The 19609-nt window shown below is 37.1% G+C and overlaps 1 protein-coding gene across 4 annotated transcripts in view; it reads right to left on the bottom strand.

Moving 5' to 3' along the window:
• TRMT1L (tRNA methyltransferase 1 like) overlaps positions 1 to 19609 on the bottom strand; it is a 43655-nt gene that overhangs the window by 11972 nt on the left and 12074 nt on the right. For 2 of the 4 annotated variants that reach the window (XR_007130951.1, XM_047753965.1), the window contains exons 6-12: positions 19266 to 19395; positions 15967 to 16090; positions 15413 to 15492; positions 10683 to 10932; positions 9806 to 10018; positions 7884 to 8074; positions 7708 to 7769 (exon numbers count right to left, since the gene is read on the bottom strand). Coding sequence is in view for 3 of the 4 variants with exons in the window: in XM_047753965.1 (XP_047609921.1) it covers positions 7708 to 7769; positions 7884 to 8074; positions 9806 to 10018; positions 10683 to 10932; positions 15413 to 15492; positions 15967 to 16090; positions 19266 to 19395 (1050 nt within the window). In the remaining variant the exon portion in view is untranslated. The remainder of the gene's footprint in view (positions 1 to 7707; positions 7770 to 7883; positions 8075 to 9805; positions 10019 to 10682; positions 10933 to 15412; positions 15493 to 15966; positions 16091 to 19265; positions 19396 to 19609) is intronic. The other 2 variants (XM_047753963.1, XM_047753964.1) reach the window with 1 other exon arrangement.

Here is a 19609-nt window from a genome sequence, read left to right on the forward strand (position 1 = left end):
ATAATAATTTAAGTCAAAATCCTTTAAAATGTTTAACAAAAACCACTATAATAATAGTCCCAAACTAAAACAACATGAAAGAATTTTGATAGAGAAGAAAAGATGTTACGTTTTTATGGATTCAAGATCAAATTTGAGCAGAGTGCATTTGAGTTAGCTGATAATGGCAAAATACACATGGTTAAGATACGCAGAGATAAAAAAACTCTATGTAATAAAGAAATGATTCATAATTTTAAAGGTAGAAAAATCATCAGTAACACTGGGGTATGAGGTAAAAAGAAATACCAAGATTCTTTTTTCTTCTTTTTATGGCTACACCTGCAGCATATGGAAGTTCCCAGGCTAGGGGTTAAATCAGAGCTGCAGCTGCCAGCCTATGCCACATCCACATCCACTCAGGACCCATCTGTAACCTACACTGCAGCTTGCAGCAACACTGGATTCTTAACCCACTGAATGAGGCCAGGGATCAAACCCCCAGCCTCAGAGAGATAGCATCAGGTTCGTAACTAACTGAGCCATAGTGGGAACTCAAAGATTCTCTTTTTTTTTAATTGAGGTGAAATCCACATTATGGATAGCTTTTTAAACACTGAAAATATTCATTATTTCTTAAATAAAGGAAAAGTGAACTACAAAAAAATATAAAAGAAACAACAGGCCACTACATCAATTTCTCAGGCATACAGGAGGACCAATACTTTCCAAAGTTTCATCAGATATTTATGAAACATTTATTTTAAAAATACCAGAGTGGATACTATAACCCTTCTGATTGTTGCATTAAAACCAAGATTAGGGAGTTCCCGTTGTGGCTCAGTGGTTAACAAATCTGACTAGGAACCATGAGGTTGCTGGTTCGATCCCTGGCCTCACTCAGTGGGTTAAGGATTCAGCAGTGCCATGAGCCGTGGTGTAGGCTGAAGACGTGGCTTGGATCCCAAGTTGCTGTGGCTCTGGTGTAGGCCTGCAGCTACAGCTCTGATTAGACCCCTAGCCTGGTAACCTCCATATGCCACGGGATTGGCCCTGAAGAGGCAAAAAGACAAAAAAAACACCCAAACAAACCAAGATTAGTATGGTGTACTAAGCATTTAAACCTGGCTTTTCTAATTCCAAATCTCTAGAAATGACAGAAAAAATACTTCTTAAGAACAAGTTCTGGAGTTCCTGTAGTGGCGCAGTGGTTAACGAATCTGGCTAGGAACCATGAGGTTGCGGGTTCAATCTCTGGCCTTGCTCAGTGGGTTAAAGATCTGGCATTGCTGTGAGCTGTGGTGTAGGTCGCAGACGCAGCTCGATCCTGAGTTGCTGTGGCTCTGGCGTAGGCTGGCAGCTACAGCTCCGATTAGACCCCTAGCCTAGGAACCTCCATATGCCACAGGAGCGGCCCTAGAAAAGGCAAAAAAAGAAAAAACAAACAAACAAAAAAAGAACAAGTCCTGAACAGTGCTAGAAAACAGGAAGATGGATCATCACACATCCCAAATTATCCAGTACTATCTGAAACTCTCCAAGCTGAGAGATCTCACTATGTGGGAAGAAAATCACAGTGGAGAGAACAGGCACTAAAGGCAGAAATAGCCCAGGGGGCTACACGAACCTCTAAGAATGTCACTAGAGTAGCTCTGGAGTAACTGCTAAAAGGATTGCTTGGAACGCTGTACTAGAAACAGCTGATTAAATATGATCCTTTAACAGTAGTAGGTAACAGAAGATAATCTGTCTCTAGTCTGAAGTGATAAAGGTTTAGTTTGGAGAAGCAAGACACTGTTCCAAATTGGATTAAAAAAAAAAATCATGTATGGACACAAGCAGCTCAATAAAATCCAAGTAGGATAAACACAGAGATTCATTCTGACTCATCAAAATCAAACTTCCAAAAGGTACAAAAAGAGAATCTTTTTTTTTTTTTTTTTGCCTTTTTAAGGCCACACCTGTGGCATATGAAGTTCCCAGGTGAGGGGTTGAACTGGAGCTGTAGCTGCCAGCCTACGCCAGAGCCATAGCAACTTGAGATCTGAGCCGCATCTGCCACCTACACCACAGCTCATGGCAATGCCAGATCCTCAACCCACTGAGAGAGGCCAGGGCTTGAACCTATGTCCTCATGGATATCAGTTGGGTTTGTTACCACTGAGCCACAACAGGAACTCCACAAAAAGAATCTTGAAATAAGAAAAAAATAATTTATCAAGTACAAAGGAACAACAATATGATTAATGGCTGACTTCTAATCAGAGATAATAGAGGCCAGAAAGCACTGGGATGATATAGTCAAAGGGGAGGGGAAGGATGGGACACGACCTGTCAACCAGTAATTCAACATCAAACAAAACTATCCATCAAAAAAAGCAGGTGGAACAAAGACTTTTCAACATAAACAAAAACTAAGAGATTCTGTTGTAGCAGACTCACTCTAAAGAATAAAGGAGGTTCTTCAGGTTGAAAGGAAATCTTCTAGAGTAATGTGAAACCAAAGGAAGGAATAAAGATCAGTGGAAAGGTAATTATGGGGGTAACTATGAAAGATGTGTGTGTATGTTTTCTCTTTGACATTCCAAAGACTTTAAAAAATACAAAAAAATCAAAGTTCCCACTGTGGCTCAATGGTCTAAGGACCTGATGTAGTTTTCATGAGGATGCAGGTTCAATTCCTGGCCTTGCTCACTGGGTTAATGATCCAGTGTTGCTGCAGACTGCAGCATAGGTTGCAGATGTGGCTCAGTTCTGGTGTTGCTGTGGCTGTGGCAGAGGCCTGAAGATGCAGCTCTCATTAGACTGCTAGCCCAGGAACTTCCATATGCTGCAAGTGTGGACGTAAAAAGAAATAAAAAACAATTTAAAAAAATGTAGGAGTTCCCGTCGTGGTGCAGTGGTTAACGAATCTGACTAGGAACCATGAGGTTGCAGGTTCGATCCCTGGCTTTGCTCAGTGGGTTGAGGATCTGGTGTTGCTGTGAGCTGTGGTATAGGTAGCAGACGCAGCTCAGATCCCACGTTGCTGTGGCTCTGGAGTAGGCCGGTGGCTACAGCTCCAATTAGACTCCTAGCCTGGGAACCTCCATATGCCACGGGAGCAGCCCAAGAAAACACAAAAAGACAAAAAAAAAGTAATACTATATTATTGGATTGGGTCTATTTGTAGATGTAATTAACATATGACAAAAATAGCACAGGGAGAGAAAAATAGAATTGTATTATAGCAAAGTTGCTAGATTTGGGCAATCGTAAGTACTAACCTGAGGTAGATCAAGATAAATTAAAAGTATATATTATGATCCTTGGAGGAACCATTAAGAAAATAATTGGAAAACATATAGCTAAGAAAGCAACAGAAGAATTAATTAAAATGACACACTAAAGTATTACTAAAAAAATACTTAACACTATGAAGGCAACAAAGGAACACAGAAAACTTGAGACATATATAAAACAAATAGTAAAAGAGCTGAAATAAAGCCAACCATTTTAATAATTACATCAAATTTGAATAGTCTAAAGAGTCTCATTGAAAGGCAGAAATGATCAGATTGGATAAAAAAGCAAGACAATAAGATATTTTTAGATTCAAAGTAAAAGGATGAGAAAAAATATTATGCAAATAGCAACTAGGAAAATGCTATTTATATTAATATCAGATAGTATAGGCTTTCAGATAAGAAATATCACAGAGATAAAGACGGAAATTTCATAATGAGAAAAGAGCCAAAGAAGATGTAACAGTTATAAGTATAGGAGTTCCCATTGTGGCTCAGCATGTTATGAACATGACTAATATCCATGAGGATGTGAGAATGATCCCTGGCCTCCCTCAGAGAGTTAAGGATCTAGTGTGTGGTGTAGGTCGCAGAAGCGACTCAGATACTGTGCTGCAGTCATCGTGGGGTAGGCCAGCAGTTACAGCTCCAATTCAACCCCTAGCCTGGGAACTTCCATGTGCCACAGGTGCAGCCCTAAAAAAGAGAAAAACCAAACAAAACAATTATAAGTATATATGAGTATTTTCAGAGATAAAATGATAAAGAAGTCAGGTTCAGGAGATCTAACATTGGCATAACAAAGGTAAGATAAATATTAGAATTAAAAAATTTTAAAAATTTCTTGAAATGAAAAGTTTTGAAGCTACAAGTTAAAATGGCACTACATGATTTAGGAAAACTGATCCTAAAAGTTATAACCTAGTAGTATTACTGGATTTTAAAATTAAAAATAAATATTGCTGCCAAGGGGGAGAGGGGAGGGAGTGGGATGGACTCGCAGTTTGGGGTTAGTAGGTAGAATCTATTATATTTAGAATGGATAAGCAATGAGGTCCTACTGTATAGCACATGAAACTATATCCAATCTCTTGGGATAGAACATGAAGAAAGATAATGTGAGAAAAAGCACGTATGTATGACTGGGTCATTTTGCTATACAACAGAAACTGGCACAATATCGTAAGTCAAATACTTTAATAAATAAAAAACTCGGAGTTCCTGTCGTGGTGCAGTGGTTAACAAATCCGACTAGGAACCATGAGGTTGCGGGTTCAGTCCCTGCCCTTGCTCAGTGGGTTAACGATCCGGTGTTGCCATGAGCTGTGGTGTAGGTTGCAGACGCGGCTCGGATCCCGCGTTGCTGTGGCTGTGGTGTAGGCTGGTGGCTACAGCTCCGATTAGACCCCTAGCATGGGAACCTCCATATGACGCAGGGGTGGCCCTAGAAAAGACAGAAAGACCAAAAAAAAAGAAAAAGAAAAAAAGACTGATGATGAGCAGTGAATATATTTAATGTGTGGATTATACTGAAAAAACAGAATATAAATGTTACACATGATAATAACATAAAAATGGTATAGGGAGTTCAAACTGTGGTACAGCAGGTTAAGGACCCAGCATTGTATCTGCAATGGCTTAGGTTGCTGGTGAGGTGTGGGTTTGATCCCTGGCCTGGTGCAGTGGGTTAAGGACTTGGCACTGCTGCAGCTGCGGTGTAGGCTGCAGCTGTGGCTTGGATTCAATCCCTGGCCTAGGAACTACATATGCATGAGTGTGCCCTGCCCCCAACAAATGGTACAATTAAGAAAAATTAGGAAGTGAAAATGGAAAATACACAGCTAATTACCTCATTTTTGTTAGCAAAAAGCCAAAGTATATTACTTAAAACAGATAAACCCAAATTACAGAAGCATACACATATTTACTACTACAGAAGTAGACATTAGGATAATAAATAAATCATGAGAATAAACCAGTATCTAATGTAGTCAAGAGACAAGGGCAGAAAGGACAAACTACAGAAACCAAAGCTATTACAAAGAATCATCAGACAACACTTGGTTCAACTCTACGTAATTATTAGAAAAGCTAAATGAATACTATTAACCCTTTAATGAACAAATAATTCTGACAGAGCAACTGTCCCCAGGCATTGAAAAAAAATGGAAAAATTCCAAATCCTTTTTTTTTTCCTTTGGCTGCACCCCATTGCATGTGGAAGCTCCTGGGCCAGGGATAGAATACGCACCACAGCAGCAATAACTCCAGATCCTTAAGCTTCTATCTCACAAGAGAACTCTCCAAATTCTTTTTGAAGGGGATTTAAACTGATTCTAAGGCCCAACTGAAATTATTCTAAAAAGGAAAACTATATATCATCTTACTTATGAATACTGAAACAAAAAATCCTTTAAAAAATTAGTAAATGGAATCTATATTAAAAGATGACTTCCTGACAGAATAGTTTATTCTAGAAAGTCAGAATGGTTCAATATTGGGAAATTCTATTACAATTAATCAAATTAATAAATCAATGGGGAAATACCATATTATCACCTACACAGAGGCTGAAAAAATCTGACAAAATTCAACATCTTGATAAAATACAAAAATTGGAAATGAAGGTTACTCTCTTAGCAGGATAAATGATAGGTATCTCATTTTCACGCAGGAATCAGAGAACACCAGGGAGAACTAGAACAAGGAAGCTGACAGGACACCCTCTATTCCTACTGGCAATACTGTAATAAAAGTACCTGGACAAATGAAAAACCATACTAGGTTTTTGTTATTGTTTTAATTTAAAGAAAAAAATTATTGGATATCTGAAAAACAATTCTCAAAGACTGACTTTTCCAGAACACTGTAGCTACACAATGCACTGCATCTATCATGGTGAAAGGTGCATTAGACACAAATGCAAAAACCATGACACAAGCCACCATTCTTCAATAATCTGAGCAAACACAAAACACCTATGGAACCACATGGATGACTTGCAAAGGATGGGCTCTTTACTTTTAGCACCATTAAAAAAAAAAAAAAAAATCCTGGGGAATTCCTGCTGTGGCACAGTGGGTTAAGAATCTGAGAGTGGCGGCTTGGGTCACTGTAGAGGCTTGGCTTCAATCTTGGCACAGTGGGTTAAAGAATCCGGTGTTACTGCAGCTGTGGTGCAGGTTGTGGGTGAGGCTCTGATTCATTCCCTGGCCCAGGAATTTCCCTTCCTATGCAGCCATAAAAATAAAACAAACAAAGCCATAAAAAACCCCCCCAAAAACAAATAAAACAAAAAACTACCTAGTACGTAAAGCATACCAGGTTTTTAGGAAGCTTCAAAACCACAGCAATACCTGTATCCTTAAAATGATCAAGATAAACTACCAAATGGTTTATTTTTTCACCTTTTTGTTAAGCAAAAACAGAACCAATGTCACAATACTCTGAAAATAGAGCTTTCAGAAGGGATTGCCCTAATAAATATTAAACAACACCAAAAATATTCTGTAATCAAAACAGTGGGGTAGAGGTGTATGAATGGACATCCCAACCACTAGAAAAGAATAGAAAATCCAGAAACTAACTCAAAACCATGTGTGATTTTAGTATGAGATAAAGATGGTATTCTCAAATCAGTGAAGAAGAGGTGATTTAGTCATTAAAACATAACCTTCCTTGAAATTCCCTACTGGTCTAGTGGTTAAGGATTGGGAGTTGTCACCGCTGCGGCATGAGTTTGATTCCCTGGCCTAGGAACTTTTGCATGCTTCAGGTGCAGTCAAAAACAACAATAACAAAAAAAATCCAAAAAACCAAAAAAACCCCCATAAACCTTCCTTGAATAATTTAGGAATAGGAAAGTTCTTTCAAACTACACACAAAATTCAGAGTACAATAAAAGTCTGATTAGCTTTACACAGCAACAATGAAAAACTTGTGCATGAAGGAGTAAAAAAAGATGCAAACACAAGAGACAAAATGAGAAAATATATCTGCAACTATCATGTCACACCATAAAAATTAAACTCTAATACAGAGTTCTTAAAAAACCACATTTAAAAAATGCCAAGAACCTAACAGAAACCAATGGGCTACTGTTTCTACATTTCAGAAAAGCAAAATAGAAGCAGCCTGATGAGGGCTCAAGTCGTATGTCTTTCCTTGATTCACCTCCCCGCCCTAGGCCTGGCATATAGTAGAGGCTCAATAAATATTTATTGAATGAATTTTATTACTGATAGCTTTTATATTCAGCTAGAAACATGAAAATTATTTTTATAAAATTAATGATTTGAAATAGCCTAGACAAAGAGGTAATCTGATTTAAGATTCCTAAAATTAGTTGACAGTGGAAACTAAATTATTTCTAGATGTTTTAAGAGAGGGCAGGGCTAGAGAGCATAAATTATACAGTATGAGTAAATGACTTTAATGAACTCACACGAATGTCTTGTCTGTTGTTGAAAGGAAATCCAGTATAGGAAATAAAGCTAGCACTGTAATCTTCAAAATCAAAGGACAACAATATGTATAATTAGGGATGTGATAAAGGCTTATTCATTGGAGGCTTATACATAAATTAAGCACAACATACAATCAAAAGAAACTTGAATTTACCTTCTACCATATTACCATCCTTCTGAAAAATTCTCTCTTCACACCACTGACAATGGATTAGGTACTGAATCTTCTTGGCTGTTTCATCTGCAGAAGTAGGTCCCCTCAAAACTCTCACAACAACCAACACAAAATGTTCCAGAGCCACTGCAAATAGCACCTCTATGCCTTTGTTACATCGAGCTGCAGCTCTGGAAGAAAATTTTTCTACAGTTATTTTGTGAGCTTATGATTTTGTTTAGTATCACACTAACAATGATAACCAGAAGTGCACTATGGATGGGTTATGGGAAAGTAAGGAAAATTTAATTCTAAGTAGCAGTGCTTTAAAAAAAATCATTACTTTAACTGTTGCACAGATTGAAAACCAAGAACAGGATGCTTGGCAGGATTTTAGTAACTACACATTTTCCTTTATGATATCTTCTCAATGTTCTCTGGTTTTCAGTGTCACTTTCTTATTATCACCACCATCTTTCTATTTTTTTTTTCTATAAAACCTTCTTCCAAACAATATATGCTTACTGAGTACTAACTACATGCACAATAGTATACCAGCTGCTGACTGTTCATTGGAAAATGAATAAGGAAAGTCCTTGCCATTGTTACTTTCATAGACTTTTGGAAAAATTCTACTCAATACACCATTTATGTAGTTTCCCTTCTACAGTTATACACAAACTTAGTTGGTATGTATTCACTTGAATTTGCTATTACTTTATAAACATTTTTAAGTACGTATGATAGATCCTTGGCATGTCCCAACTGAACATCAGAGTTTTCAGTTATTCAGGAATAAACCTAAAGAGCTATAAGTCTAATAATCTGTATTTATCTGCAGGAAATTGGTTTTTTTTTTTGGCTGCCAGGCAGCATATGGAGTTCCCAAGCTAAAGATCAGATCTGAGCCACAGCTGTGGCAATGCTGGATCCTTTAACCCACTGTGCTAGGCCAGAGATGGAACTTGTGCCCCGGCACTGCAGAGACGCCACTGAGCTTGTTGTGCCACAGTGGGAATTCCTGAGGCAGGAACTTCTATCTAAATGCTGTAAAACTAGTGTTGGGCTAGTGAGTGAGCCAGCTGATCATTATCTATAATCTCAATGTTCATTTATATTATCATATTATTTCTCCAGCACAATTTTTTTGCATAAAATGGGTGCTCAAAGAAGTCTTCCTTTCTTTGGTTGTTTAGAAATTCTGATAAGAAATAGAACCTTCTGGGAGTTCCTCTTGTGGCGCAGCAAAAACAATCCGACTAGGAACCATGAGGTTGTGGGTTTGATGCCGGGCCTTGCTCAGTGGGTTGAGGATCTGGCAGTGCTGTGAGCTGTGGTGTAGGTCACCGACGTAGCTCAGATCTGGTGTTGCTGCAGCTGTGGCTGGCAGTTATGGCTCTGATTGGACCCCTAGCCTGGGAACCCCCATATGCCATGCGTACAACCCTAAAAACAAAAGACCAAAAAAAAAAAAAAAAATAGAGCTTTCTGTTTTATAGTGAGATCTTTTCAGAGAATCAAGTTAATAAGCCATCATTTAATTCAAATTACATAAATAAGGAAGATAAAATGGACATTAAAAAATTATTGTTTCTAAATCTTTTCATGGGCTATCTCCTAATGTCCTACATGTTGAAATAAACTGATTTGAAATTAACTTTCATTTTTATATTTTCTTTCTTACTACCTTAATTATTTTTAGTAACATTTTAAATAGAGAGTAAACTATTTAGGCACAACGTTTTAAATCAAATTCTAAAAGAGACAACATAAGATTGCCAAAATAAGGCAAGGTTGCAGATATGGAATGCAGAATTTGTACTTCACGTATATTTTGAAAAATGAAGTAAGCACTTTTTGTAATATTATTTCTCTTTATCATATACCCAGACATACAAGGTGTACAGCTGACCGTTGGGTACCTTGCCACTGCAGCTACAACAATTCTGGCTGCCAGCTCCTTGTAATATTCAGTTCGGACGATGTTACAGCCGTAGTGACGCCGGGCAACATGCTGTGCCTTGGCATATAAGGAACTGATATCTGTAGAAGTCACTGACACTATGCCAAGGTTTCTTATATTTCTGAACGCAGAATCTAGATAGTTCACTGATGTTCCAAAAGGGTCTAGGTGTCTAAAACCAGAAAAAATATTGACATATTTAAAATTATACTAGTATCCAAAATTATACCACTGTCATTATTTCTAATGATAAAAACCCATGGATTCAAAAGTACTTCACAAATCTATTTTAAGTACATAATTATATTTTTAAAGTAAGCAATAAAATGATCATATGACATGTTAGACAAGTAAAAATAAATCATGCTTAGAGGAAAACTGTCATGACCAGACACTTCATTTCAAATGCTAGAAAATGTTCTTATTGCATTCCTTAGGCCAATGCCATAAAAACTGTATTAATCTAAATAAACAATGACAAGCCATCTTGATTTTTTTTTCTTTGTCTTTTTAGGGTTGCATCTGCGGCATATGGAAGTTTCCAGGCTAGAGGTTGAATCAGAGCTGCAGCTGCTGGCCTACACCATAGCCACAACAATGCAGGATCCAAGCCACGTCTGCAACCTACACCACTGCTCATGGCAAGGCCAGATCCTTAACAATGAGTGAGGCCAGGTATCGAACCTGCATCCTCACGGTTACTATTCGGGTTCGTTGCTGCTGAGCCACGATGGGAACTCCAAGCTATCTTGGTTTTTAATAACCCCCTCTCCACTCTTCCTCCCCATAAAATCCAAGTCAGTTTAGAAAGTGACACAAAAAAGTTTTTTACTTACATGAAATCAAAAGACCTCAAATGCATTAGTACATTGGCATCCATTTTGGTCACTTTTACATTACCAAGGTTTTCCTCTCCTTCTTCAAGAATATCATCACTCTCTTCCTTTTCCTTACTGTCCACCACTACTTTCAATTTGTTTAAATGGCAGTTCTCCTGAATCAATGTCACAGAGTTTTCATTCAAATCATTAATTGTGACCTTGACCGCATTTCCGAGATGTTTTGCCCACTGCAGTCCCATTATCCCTTAGAAGAAATTGGAAGAAAAAAGAGTTTTTAAGTAATCAAGAAGGAAAATAGTATAATAATAAAGAATATAATTTTATAAATAACAATTATTTCAAAATATTTCATAAGTAGTATTTTCTTAAGTAATTCTTATCTTACTTTCTTACTGAAATGCCTCTGAAGAAAAAATTTACCACAAAAATATTAGTCCAACAGGTTTTCATGAATAGCTCTCACAGGAGTTCCTGCTGTGGCACAGTGGTTTAAGAATCCAACTCCATTGGCTTGGGCCACTGTGGAGGTGTGGGTTCAGTCACTGGCCTGGTACAACAGCTTGATGGATCCAGCACAGCCACAGCTGCTGCGTGGGTCACAACTGCAGCTCAGATTCAGTCCCTGGCCTGGGAACTTGCAATATGCTGTGGGTGCAGTCATTGGAAAAAAAAAATTTCTTACAAAATTGTTCAAATAAAATACCCATGTATGTTCTTTGAGGATACAGTAGATAATTTTTTCCTTTTTCTTACAGTGGAAAAATTTTTTCAAAGTCTTACAGAGGAAGCCAATATACAATATGAGTAAGAGTGGGGTTCCTCTGCTTGAAGGGAGGAGGGGCAGTTGGAATGCCTCCTACTGAAGTTTACCCTATGAACCAAAACATGAAAACAACTTCTCTGGACCAATGTTTTTCAAATACTGTGGAACAGTGTCATTGTGAATTAAAAGCAACAACTTTGTACACGTGAGCAAATGATCAAGAGGAACTGAGACCAAGAGGGCCTCTCTCACAGGCTTTCTATCCCTACTGGATCTGAGTCATAAGGGACATTCATGACCAAACGGGAGATGGTGACATAAGCCTAGCCAGTACGGATTAGCAAAACCCGTTTACTGGAGGTACTAACCAATATGCCTTATAAGTATAAAAAATTAACATCTACTATGTGCCATAGTCCATATATATATATATATATATATATATATATATTCCTATTCCTATAACAAGCTTGTGAAATAAGTTCTAAGTTTAGAGATGGGGAAATAATGCAAAATGACTGCTACGAGCTTGACTTAAATTTACAAAGGCAGATTAAAAAGTTTGAAAAGAACTTCCTTGAAGATAGTTTTCATTTTAGGTGAGGAAAGAGCAGTTCATTGCAGCATTATTTACAGTACTTAAGACATGGAAACAATTTAAGTGTCCATCAACAGATTAATGAATAAATATGTGGTATATATACTCAATGGAATACCATTCAGACATAAAACAGAAGGCAATCCTGCTATTTCAGACAACATGGACAGACCCTGAAGGTATTATTCTCAGTGAAATAAATCAGAGAAAAAAAGGCAAATACTTTATGGTCTAACTTACACACGGAATCTAAAAAAAAACAAACTCACAGAAATAGAGATCAGATTTGTAGCTGCTGGAGGGGTGAGAGAATTGGCTGAAGGTGGTTGAATGATACAACCTTACAGTTATAAGGTAAATATGTTCTGGGGATTAATGTACAGCATGGTGATCATAGTTAACAATACTATATTCTTTATCTGAAAGGGGCTAACAAAGCAGATGTTAAAAAGTTCTCATCAAAAGGGAAGAAAAACCCTGTAACTGTGTGGTGATGGATGTTATACTTTTTGTGGTGATCATTTTGCAATATATACATATAGCTAATTATTATGTTGTAAACCTAAAATTTACATAATTTATATGTTGATTATATCTCCATAAAACTGGAGAGGAAAAAAAGAAAAAGGAAAAAAAATGGCTCCACTATCAACATATAGAGTACCTAGCCTAGGATAGACATTTAATAAATATTTTTGAATGTGGAAAAAAAAAAAAAGAGAGAAAGAGAGAGAAAGGGTTGTGTGAGGGAAAATGCTGGGAAATAAATTTGGAAATGTAGGCTGGGATCAGATTATAGAGGATATTAAACTGCAATCTGAGAAGTTGAACTCTATTTAGGCCATAAAGATGCATGACTTTTTTGACTGAGAAGTTAACATTATCAATGTGATGTTTTAAAAAAAAGGCTGTTTGGCAATAGCATCCAAGACAGATTTAAGGGTAGAGATTACATTGGTAGATATGGAATGGGGAAGGAGTATGAATCATAATACAAAAGAAAAATTAGAACAGACCCAGTGGCTGAATGTGTGTGAGGACAATGGTCGAAAAAGGAATAATAAAAAAGATTCCAGTTAAAAATCTGACTGGCTCAGAGGATGTGATCACCTTAGAATCATTATTTCATCATTTTTACCATTATTTACACCGAGATGTTACTAATGATGATGATGGTAGTAGAACTAGGACTAATACGATAATGATACTTAATACTTTTTCTAGCATTTATTATACACCAGATACTGTTATAACGTCTTTATATGTCTTAATTTACCTAATCATCACATTATTTTAAGGTGGGTACTGGTGATCCCCTCTTTTAATAGATGAAGAAATTAAAGCTGGCATGCTATAAAGCTAGGATTTAAATGCAGTCAGTTTGACTCCACAGTCCATGCTTTTAACCATTCCTTTTTCCTGAGGAGAAGAATTTAAGGAGAGTTAAGTCATGCTTTCATCCTATTGGTACAAACTTCTTAATACAGTCCTACAACCTTTAGGAAGAAAGACTTGGATTGGCTACAAGTGGTTCTTTAGAAATTTTCTACTTTTTCCATAATCTTTTTTCTATTATTAAGAAATTTTAGGGAAAATGTCCTCAATCTTTAAAACTGCGCCTTACCCAATTGCCTAATGACTAGGCAATATTTACTGCATCACACAAAAAACAAGAAAACCAACCGTTTGCTGATCACAATAAATATTATTGCAAAAAAATAAAAATAATTATAATAAAAATCCTGTCTGAATCTGATCAAACCTGAAGATCCAATTACTAATTTACAGACATTCAAGAGATAGAGGAATATGTTATAAGAACCACGGTGATACAATTAGCAAAAATCTAGATTGTGGGAAACCCTACAGGGCAAACGATGGGTTATACCAACAAATAATTATCACACACAAAATGAGGGAAGGGAATATAGATTGAAAAACAACTTTAGGAGACACACCAAACAATTAAAATATGGTCTTTGTCTGGATTCTGATTAGAATGTTTGAAAAACGATGAGGTAATTAGGTATATCTAAATACTTAATGACATTAAATAATTATTCTTATTTTTTTAGGTGTGATATGGTATAGAGGTTTTATTTTAAAAGTCCTTATATTTTACAGATCCAATGGAAATATTTACAGATGAAATGATCTGTCATTTGCTTCAAAACAATGGGGCTAGAGAATTGAGGAATAAGGTATGAGGGAAAGGGCATGGGAATACAGATACAAGACTGAGTATGAACTGGTAGTTTTTCTTTTTTGCCATGCCTGTGTGATATGTGGAAGTTCCGGGGCCAGGGATCAAACCTGAGCCATAGCAGCGACCCAAGCCAGAGCAGTGACAATGCCAGATCCTTAATCCTGAATTGGTAATTTTTGACGTAAGCGATGGAGGTAAAGTGGTTCGTTTATTACAGGCTCTACTTTTGTATATATTTGAAAATTTTCCTTGTAGCTGGCAGTCTATGGCACAGCCAGAGCAATACAGGATCCCAGCCGCGTCTGCAACCTGCATCACATCTCTTGGCAACGCTAGATCCTTAACCCCCTGAGTGAGGCCAGGGATTGAACCTGCATCCTCATGGATGCTAGTCAGATTTGTTTCTGCTGAGCCACAACGGGAACTCCCTTTTTTTTTTTTTTTTTTGTCTTTTTAGGGCCGCACCTGCGGCATATGGAGGTTCCCAGGCTAGGAGTTGAATCAGAGCTGTAGCTGCCGGCCACGCCACAACAATGCAGGATCCTTAACCCACCGAACAAGGCCAGAGAGCGAACCTGCATCCTCATAGATACTAGTCAGATTTGTTTCTGCTGAGCCACAAGGGGAACTCCTTGTATCTTTTTTTTTTTTTTAAATCAAAATATTCTGCTAGATAATGAAATCCATTTAAGTTTCCTAAGGAAAGACACAGAGAGAAAGGTGGGCAATTAAGTACTGGGGTAAAATGTACAACATTATGATTATGTAAAGGTAATGCTGTTATATAGGAAAGTTATGAGAGCAAATCCTAAGAGTTTTTATCACAGGAAGAAATTTTTCTTCTTTTCTTCTCATTGTATCAACAGCAGATGATAGATGTTAGCTTGAACCTACTGTGGTAATTCTTTCACAATATATGTAAACCAAACCATCACGCAGTGCACTGTAACCTGTGTACCTATACACTGACGTATGCCAATTATTTCTCAATAAACTGCAAGGAAAAAATCTGCTTAGGCTTGCATCATGTAAACATATAAACATCCTTAGTTTTCAAAGTGGTTAAACAACAAGGAAAAAAAAGAAGGGGAGGAAGAAAAGATATTGTACAAATCTGATGGATAAAGTGCAGTTCCAAAAAAAGCATCACTACTTACCAGTAGCTCCAAAGGCATCTAGACATTCCAAAGGTTTTCGCTCCTCAGCCAAAGCAGCCAGTGTACAGAATATGAGCTGCCTAGAAGGAAGTATAATAATATAAAATAATTTTTACTGTACTATTGTTTCATCATTGTAATTTTAAGAATAGTGAGAAATGAGGTTCCATTTACTATGCAAACTATTTTGGAGAAAGATCTAAAAACATATTCCTCACTTAATTGTATAAGAATGAAAATTTGTGAAATTACATTATAAATCAAATTGGGTTCTATTAACAAGCATTCATTCTAAATGATTTTATAAATAAAACTTTCCTACAAAAAGCACCAGCCTGTTCATTTAATTATAGAAAGTCAGACCTATTTTACTTTCTGAGAAAGAAACCAGTTTGGTAGAAAAATAGAGAAAACTATTCTGAGAAAATGCTAAAACAGATGATTTTCCTTCTATAACTAGTTTTAAATGTCAACATATTAGAATATAAAATTAAGAGAACATACATTTGTAATGATTTAAAACATCCCATAACCCTTTTTACAACTTATCTTACCGATTTAGTTTCATTTTGGGATTAAAATAGGAATCTGTTTTCTGTGGCACAGAATAGTTAGGACATACTTGTACATCTGTGTCTGCCTCTTTCAAAATTTCATTTGGTGGTTTAGCAGCAGAAGCTAAGATTAAAAAAAAAATTCCAATGAAATACAAAATAATTCTAAATATCAAAAACGATATACATTAGGGAGTTCCCACTGTGGCGCAGTGGTTAACAAATCCGACTAAGAACCATGAGGTTGAGGGTTCGATCCCTGCCCTTGCTCAGTGGGTTAAGGATCCGACGTTGCCGTGAGCTGTGGTGTAGGTTGCAGACTCGGCTTGGATCCTGCGTTGCTGTGGCTCTGGCGTAGGCCGGTGGCTACAGCTCCGATTCGACCCCTAGCCTGGGAACCTCCATATGCCTCGGGAGCGGCCCAAGAAATGGCCAAAAAAAAAAGACAAAAAAAAACGATATACATTAAAAAACAACCTTTATATTATTTTGTATTAATGAAATCAGGTGGGTTAAAAAAAAAAATCCCCAGCACCACAACTGATGCACTTGGCACTGTCTCTGGAAAAGAGTAGTAACCAGGTAAGTATTTGGTGAACGAGTCTATCAACTTAAAATCTTAACTGCCTAGCATATCAAATATCTGTATACCTAGTAAAGGAAGATAGTACAAAATCCTAAAATACCTTTATTACTCATCAGACATTATATTTATATAGGCTGGTTGCTAAATATAGTTTATTGTGGCATAAATGTCAGAAAATTGGTCTATGTGTGGTTACATTCCATTAGCCAGCACGGATGACTTCAGAGTCACTATACTTCCTGAACATGCTTGACTTCAGAACAATTTCTCATTATGATTTTAAGTTGCAAATTACATTTAAATGGCTATAAACTAATATAAAAAATAATTCATTTAACATGCATCAGAATCATTTAGCTATAAACACAAACGAAACAGTGATATGTTTGTGTGAATTTATTTTATTTTATTTGTCTTTTTAGGGCTGCACCCGCAGCATATGGAGGTTTCCAGGGTACGGGTCTAATCGGAGCTGTTGCTGTCGGCTTATGCCAGAGCCACAGCAACACCAGATCTAAACTGCATCTATGACCTACACCACAGCTCATGGCAATGCCATATCCTTAACCCGCTGAATGAGGCCAGGGATTGAACCCACAACCTCATGGTTCCTAGCCGGATTCGTTTCCGCTGTGCCACAATGGAAACTCCCTGTGTGAATATATTTTAAATATTTAAGAAATTAGATATAGGGAGTTCCACTATGGTGCAGTGAATTAAGGATCCTGTGTTGCTGCAGCTGTGGCTCGGATCTGATCCCTGGTCCATGAATTTCCGTGTGCGTGGTGAAGCCGGGGAAAAGAAAGAGAGGGAGAGAGATATTACATGGGGAAAAATAATTGAGATTCTTTTTGTTCAGATATCTTTTCTGAAAAAATTGTTATTGAAGTATAGTCGATTTACAAGGTTGTCTTAATTTCTGCTGTACAGCAGTGTTTCAGTTACACATAGAATTTTTTATATTATTTACTATTATGGTTTATCACAGGATACTGAATATAATTCCCTATGCCATACTGTAGGACTTTATTGTTTATTCATCCTATATATAATAGTTTGCCTCCACTAATCCCAAACTCCCAATCCTGCTATGAACACAGGGGTGCATATATCTTTCAAATTTTAGTTTTGTCTGGGTATATGCCCAGGAATGGGGTTGCTAGATCACACAGCAACTCTATTTTTAGTTTTTCTGAGGAACCTCAATGCTGTTTTCCATGGTGGCTCCACCAACCTACATTCACGCCAACAGTGTAGGAGGGTTCTCTTTTGTCCACACCCTCTCCATCATTTATTATTTATCAACACTTTAATGATGGCTATTTTGAGCAGTGAGGTGGTGCCTCCCTGTAGTTTTGATTTGCATTTCACTAGTAATGAGCGATGATAAGCATTTTTTCATGTGCCTATTGGCCATCTGTCTTTAGAGAAATGGCTATAGAGGCATTCTGCCCATTTTTCTATTGGGTTGTTTGTTTTTTTTGTGATTGAATTGTATGAGCTTTTAGTAAATTTTGAATATTAAGCCCTTGTTGGTTGCATCACTTGTAATTATTTTTCCCCAAGCCGTAGGCTGTCTTTTTGTTTTGTTTATGGTTTCCTTTGCTGTGCAGAAGCTTATAAGATTGATCAGGTCCCGTTTATTTTTGCTTTTATTTCTATTGCCTTGGGAGACTAAACTAAGAAAATATTTATGTCAGAGAATGTTTTGCCTATATAGTTCTCTTCTAGGATGTCTATGCGTCTTGTCTTACATTTAAGCCCTTTTTTTTTTTGCCTTTTTAGAGCTACACCCAAGGCAAATGAAGGTTCACAGGCTAGGGGTTGAATCAAAGTTGTAGCCATTGGCCCACGCCACAGCCACAGCCAAAGCCACGCCAGATCCGAGCCTCATCTGCGACCTGCGCCACAGCTCACGGCAATGCTGGATCCTTAACCCACTGAGCAAGGGCAGGGACCGAACCCGCAACCTCATGGTTCCTAGTCGGATTCGTCAACCACTGAGCCACGATGGGAACTCCCAGGACTTTATTGGTCTTTAAGCCATTTTGAGTTTATTTTTGTATGGTGTGAAGGTGTGTTCTAACTTCACTGATTTACACAAGGCTGCCTGTCCAACTTTCCCAACACTAGATTTCATGCTAAAATTACAATCAAAAAGTTAATTAAATGGGAACCATATTTCTTTTTATGCAATGCTAAATAAAAGCAATCTTTCCTAGTGTTGTGTTATATATTTTTCTATACCCACCAAAGTGGCAAGTCACGTATCTCACAAGATCAGCCTTTCTCAAACCACGTTCAGTGAGAAAAATAAACCCTTCGAATAATTCTTTCAGTGACTATTTTTTTTTCAACTCTTAAAAGTATCTAGTACCATTCTAGATGCGTATGAAAGAAGTTAATTCATTACATAAAATCAATGCCTTAGAGCATGAGGGCTGAATTCTTAATTCTTGAGAAGAAACTGCCTCAGTATTAACAAGCTACCCATGTACTAAATATATCTGCTCAACTAAGAAGAGCTGAATGTTGTTGGGAGCCTCACAGAAAGAAAAAACGTGACGTAATGGATTAGTAGTTAACTAAATGAAGTGGTTAAATCACTATATTTTATCTGATATCTAAAAAGAATAAACCATTATTTAAAAATTTACTTAGACTATTGTTTAAGAGTTTACTTATTAACCTGTTAAGAGACTGTTCAACTTACCTGCAATATACCTGGATTTGGTCTCTCCTTTATTCACATGGCGCTTAACATGTCCTAGCATATCGGTCCTTCTGGTGATTGTTGCCGAGCAAATGATACAATGATAATGGGCACCCATTTTACTGGATAACTATCAAACAGAGTATTTAATTTGAATGCATAAATACGTTACTAAGACAATGAAACAAGTTTTTTCAGGTTGTGAATTTAAGTATCTTTAGGTTTAACGGTGTAGAGGCTAGTTTTCATTTTGCCATGTTGACTTTCAAAGGATTTTTACTCCCTATCTATGTTTACATATGCTTTTTTTGGTCTTTTTGCCATCTCTAGGGCCGCTCCCGCGG

The sequence above is a fragment of the Phacochoerus africanus genome, chromosome 11 (genome assembly GCF_016906955.1).
Source record: "Phacochoerus africanus isolate WHEZ1 chromosome 11, ROS_Pafr_v1, whole genome shotgun sequence".
Lineage (NCBI taxonomy): Eukaryota > Metazoa > Chordata > Mammalia > Artiodactyla > Suidae > Phacochoerus > Phacochoerus africanus.